Genomic DNA, 6102 nt, shown 5'->3' on the forward strand with positions numbered 1-6102 from the left:
GGCGTGCGCTGAAGTAGGGCGGGCTTTAATACGAATAGCACCTAATGTATATTTTCAGTGGCGTACACCTGAGAAAGCCAGGCTTCAATGCAAACAGCCGTAATGCACTTATAGTGGTGTACGCCGGAATATATCGCGCTACAAAGCTAAAAGCGGCAACGCAATTGTTGCGGCGGCGTAGGATGGTGTACACTCCCTGCGTTAGTGTTTGCGATGAAAATATGTCATCCAGTTGTATTCTAATCCGTAAGAAAATTATAAGTCATTTTTTATCATTAAGATTACAGTGGCATATGCCTGAAATAGGCCAGGCTGCAGTGCGAATAGCGACAAGGCAGCTTTAACAGTGTTGTACCCTAGAGTAAGCCGAGCTACAATGCGAATAGCGGTCAGTCCTCGCTACAGTGGCTTACGCCGAAGTTGCCAAACTACAATGCCCGTAGCGGCAACTACTCGTGACAGTGGCGTACGCCGAAGTAAGCAGGCTACAATGCTAATAGCGGTCTGTCTTCGTTACAGTGGCCTACCCCAGAGTTAGCCAGGCTACAATGCGAATAGCGTTCTTTCCTCGTTACAGTGGCGTACGCCAGAGTAAGCCAAGCTACCATGCGAGTTGCGGTCAGTCCTGGCTATAGTGGCGTACGCCGGAGTAAGCCAGACTACACACTGCGAGTAGCGGCAACTCATCGTTACAGAAGCGTTAGCCGGAAAAAGCCGGCACATGCTTCAATGCAAATACCGGTAACCTCTCGTTACAGTGGCGTACACCGGAGTAAGCCGAGCTACAATGCGAATAGCGGTCAGTCCTCGCTACAGTGGCTTACGCCGAAGTTGCCAAACTACTTGTTACAATGACTTACGGCGGAGTAACCCGGGCTACAGTGATAGTATTGATAGAGCACTCATAACAATTTCGTATGTCGGAGTAAGCTCGGCTACAATTAGAAAAGCGGCATGATCCTCGTTACAACCGGACTTCTATGCAAATAATGGCAATGCGCTCTTAACAGTGGCATACGCCGGAGAAAGCTTGTTACTGTAGCGTATGCCGGTGTAAATATGCATGCATTGATACGAATAAAACTTACTCTGCGCATGCATGCATTTGTTAGATTTTTAAGTTGCTGTTACAAGAATTTTATTTTATTGAATTAAACTGTTTGTCGTGACAATAATAACCTCAGGCAAGACTTGCAAAAATCATTGTTGACGGTCAAAAGAACAATGTAAATATCCGATAGGCATCCGTTATAGTGGCGAACGCCTGAAAACCCCGGCCTAAATGCGAATAATGGCAATGCACTCGTAACAGTGGCATACGCCGGAGTAAGCAGGCATTAGTTGAAAGGGCTAAGCCGGGAAAAAAGGGCTTTAATGCCAACAGAGAAAGACAAGGAGGACTGCAAATAGCGGCTTTGCACTCGTTACTGTGGCGTAGGCCCGAGTAAACCGTACATCTGCATGTATTCGTACAAATAAAACGCATAAATTCTGCGCATGCATACCTTGGTTAGGGTTTTAGGTTACTGCTTCAAGCATTGATTTTATGCGAATTGAACTGTTTTTCTTGAAAATAATCACTTATCAGGTAAGGCTTAAAATAGTATTTGTTTCCCGTCCCAAGTTGATTTAGTGGAAGTCGGTCGGTATAAAATTAGTCTTTTATTATTAGATTTATCTAGAATAGAGAGAATACTAATTCATGTATTAATTATAGGTAATTCTGCTTTTGAAAATGTTATACTTTCAGTGACAGACAATTAAAAATGTATGCTAAGAATGCTGCTATGTCATTACATTCTTCACTAGGCTGGACATTTAAACGAATGTGGAAGAAGTACCAAAGTACTGTCCTATGTAAACGGTTATTTCGTTATACAAAACAAAACTGATTGATATTTTGTTGTACTGTTCTTTATTGTAGATTATGAGCGAGTCCTTTTAAGACCAGCGCCGATTTTGTAATTATGATTCTTGACTAAGACTTTCTGTGAGTTGATATTTTGTTAGCACAATATAACCCGGATGCACGTCATATCACGTTATTGAATTAAATGTTGACGATTATATGTATGTCAAGGAAGTAAAAGAACAAATAACTTTATAATGAGCATATCCAAGTGTTGAACGACTGAATGTGAACGTCATATATAGAAAATATAATCACATGATCATGCAATGTTATAACGACAAAAACATCATTTTATTATCTTGACTCTCAGTAAAGGATTTCAATTAAACGCGTTTGGTTGCTATACATATTCAGCACCCGTAATAAGAGGTGAAATGAGCAGGAAGATGGATGAAACAATATGTTTAAATACACAGTTTTATTTGAGTTGAAAGTAACTCTTTACAGGTACTGATGCTTATATTCATTAACAACGTTAATATTTAACTATATGGTGTCACTATCTGACAGAACTTCAATCAGTACACAGGTGTTTGATATATTAAACATAATCAAAATGGCTGAGGGCTACCAATCGACAGTACACGATCAAGTTGGAGGACGATCTGCCGACTCGGATCAAACGTGTGCCGACGACAACGTTCCCGGTCGGAAGGGGAAACGTTGTGATCCCTGTAGAACCAACGGGAGGTGGAATTATGCGGTGGTGTTGTGTAAAACCTGCCAACAACACCAGTGTGAGGAGTGCTCAATGAACCACTCCTTGAATGACATCATGGTTGGACACGATCTACAAGGTTTGGAGGAAGATGACCAAAGGAAAATATGCACCAAACACAAGCAGGATTTAAACATATACTGTGTAGATCACGATGAAATGTGCTGTGGACTCTGTGGTGTAATGTACCATAAGCAATGCACTGAAGTCACTGATATCAAATCAGGTATGAAAATATCGCTTGCAAATTTACATGGCAGATGTGAATATATTGACAAAGGTGATGAAAAACGAATCCAAGCTTACCGCAGCCAGGTGAAAGTCATTCCCGAACAAATCGATATCATGAAAAATGAGATAGATAAACTGTTTGATGATTTCAAGTGCAACGTTGTTCATAGTACCCGTGATGCAGTCAAGACTGAATCAAAGAAAATAGATGAAGAGAAAATAGTTCGAACGGCAATTACTAAAGATACTGATACAACATTAGCTACAAACATTGACGATTTCAATAGAATTCGTTTGTTTACCAAAAAGATAAGACAACACAAAAATGCGATTTCAAAACAAGAGTCCGATAAACATGTTCTGGATTTCATTTTCGAATTCAACAAGACACTGCTTTCTTTCATACAAAGCGGGGATGACATCGGTTCACTCCACATCGAGAAGACGTTCACCAAGGCAACATCCGGGTCGTTTGTACGTCCTTTTATGTTACGTTTGTTGGCGTCTAGGAATTTGAAGCAGGGTGAAGATGGTGATAGAGAACCTGCCATCTCCGGTCTAGACTTCCTTCCAGACGGCAGAATTGTAGCTGTCGATAATTGGAACCACAGGCTTATAGTGACTGATCAGCAGCTAAACAATCTGGCTACACATCTCCTTGCTTCAACACCACAAGACATTGTCACAACTAGTGATAAAAATGTTGCTATTACCACCGATGGTTACCGTAAGATCTTAAATTTTAACATAAACGCAGATGACACAATCATCGAATTACCTTCTTTTCACTGCAATCGTGAATACGAGACTATATCCACCATGCCGGGAGATTGGTTTTGTGCTACCACAATCAGACACAAGTACCCTGTGGGCAAGGTTTCCGGCACTTTAGGGGAGAAGGAGTTTGAGCCCAATCTTCCAATGAAACAGTTGAAATATGAAGAAGCCGTCACTACGTACATTCAAAACCGTCAAATTGTGGTTCTCAGTGACTTTTCTGATAATTCTATTAATTTTCACGACGTAAGCGGCAACACCGTTATTACCACAGTAGTAAGACACGCCAGCATCCAGATACCTCGTGGTGTCTGTGTAGGTCCCGGGGACTGCGTGTTTGTGTGTAGTAGGGACACTAACTCTATCGTGCAATTGTCTCCCACTGGAAGATTGATTGGATCTTGTAAAGTGGAGATGAGCATGCCCCGTTATGTTGCTGTGTCCAAGGACGGTACAAAGCTTGTGGTGTCGAACAAGTTCAAAGGGAACACAAAACTTCAGATTTATGAATTGCAATAAAACTACCCAGTACAGTGATATTCTTATTTAACGAAGTGAAATAATTGAATTCCCTATTCTGAGCTATATATCGTATATAGTATCCCAGACACATTTATTACAGATGAGATGTATATCTTGTTGTTTAATGGCAAATATCTAACTACTTGAATGAATGTGTTGCTTTAATACATGCTTCCTTTTCATGTTGACTGTTTTTCTTGTTAAATTGTTATAATAACTGTTGGTGTTGGTAGTCCAAACCCATTGACTGTACTTAATATGTTCGTGATAAATGGTTGAATAGCTTTGTGTGTGCTATTCGTGGAGTAGACATTGGATATCTTATAATCGTTATTATCATTACACTATTGTATCTATAGTTCGATATAAATTTATTACAATTACATTCCGTAATTATATTAATATTTATGAAGCATCTTAAAGCTGCCGTATCACATATTAACCGTTTTACAATTTTTGTTTCGTATTTGAATGAGCAAATATTTACGTATGTATCTGCAAATCAGTGATAAGAGACTGCTGACAAAAGATCAGATCGCAGATTTTCATATTTCCGTTCAAAAAGTAATGATTTATGGCTAAAACCCTTACTAACGGTCTTATATGACTGGTTTACATGCATTGTTGCATGTATTAGCTAGTTCATATACAAAAACTAAAATAAATGTCAAAACTTGCAATCTGTGAGCGTGCAGCTTTAAATTAAGTTTTTTTTATTATTCCTTAATATCTACAATTTCGAAGGTATTTTTCCACATGTACATTATGTTTTGCTCATACATATATAGCTTTACCTTCTAATAAATTAACAACATAAAGTGGTGTTTTTATAACCGTACAACATTTGATTATACTCGATTATTGTATGAGTGGTAAAATAATCATGTTACACGTCCACTTCAGTATTATTTGATATTATTAATCGTGATTACGACATTTGGAAATAATGGTATGTGTTCACGACATTCTAAGTCGTTCGGTTATTGGCTTGGTCTGGTTTAAAATAGTTTAATAGGTCAACACTTCAGGTCAAAATACATTGAAATAATTCAATTGAGGCCACATTTCTACCCGATGTTAATGAACCAAAAAATGTTCATTTATTTTGGATCAAGTATGAATATGAGTCATGCCTTATTATGACAGTAGTTTGCAATAACCACCGATGCATGACTGAATATTTACCCTTTGCAACGTCGGTACAGATATAAGTGTGACTTTAATCTGTTATTTTTATGAACATTATATTGATCCCAAATTAAAAGTGGGACTATTTGTATTTCCTTAGGGCTTAACAACCACATACTGATCCATAGGAGTATTGGGCGGCAAGAGGCACATCAGTGCCTGTGCTCCTCTGGCCAAAGGGTTCAAGCAAAGACCACCTAACGAACATTTTCGTCAAGTTTCATAGAAATACAATCATCAATTTTTGAGGAGAAGTTATTTAATTTTTTTTTACTTTAATAGCTCTGGTTGCCATGTTGTGCAGTGGACCAAAATGATTTGGGCAATTTGAGTAAAGGAGCACCAAACAAACATTTCTGTCAAGTTTTATCGAAAAAAGGTCATCGGTTTCGACGACAAGTCGTATAAAGTTTTTGTTTTTTTTTAGCTCTGGCAGCCATGGTGTGCAGTGGACTGGAACCATTTAACAAATTTTGGTTAATGACCACCCAAGGAACATTTCTGTCAAGTTTCATCAAAATCTGATCATCGGTTTCTGAGGTGAAGTGGTGTAAAGGTTTTTCCTATTTTTAGCTCTGGCTGCCATGTTGTGCAGCGGAACGGAACCATTTGGGCCATTTTGTCCAAGATTTTATTGAGATGACCCTTGTTATTAAGTCTCATAAAGATTATGTCAAAATTGTGACGCAGGCAATTTGTGGACTGACGATTGACTAACATGTAATCTTGTCTTGTCATATGACAGGCGAGCTAA

The 6102-nt window shown here is 38.9% G+C and overlaps 1 protein-coding gene across 1 annotated transcript; it reads left to right on the top strand.

Annotated features, from left to right (window-relative positions):
* Positions 1–2468: 2468 nt before the first annotated feature.
* Positions 2469–4157, top strand: LOC128244240 (uncharacterized). Its single transcript, XM_052962256.1, has one exon. The coding sequence runs from the start codon at positions 2469–2471 to the stop codon at positions 4155–4157; it is 1689 nt and encodes a 562-aa protein (XP_052818216.1).
* The last annotated feature ends 1945 nt before the right edge of the window (positions 4158–6102 follow it).

The sequence above is a fragment of the Mya arenaria genome, chromosome 8 (assembly GCF_026914265.1).
Source record: "Mya arenaria isolate MELC-2E11 chromosome 8, ASM2691426v1".
Classification (NCBI taxonomy): domain Eukaryota; kingdom Metazoa; phylum Mollusca; class Bivalvia; order Myida; family Myidae; genus Mya; species Mya arenaria.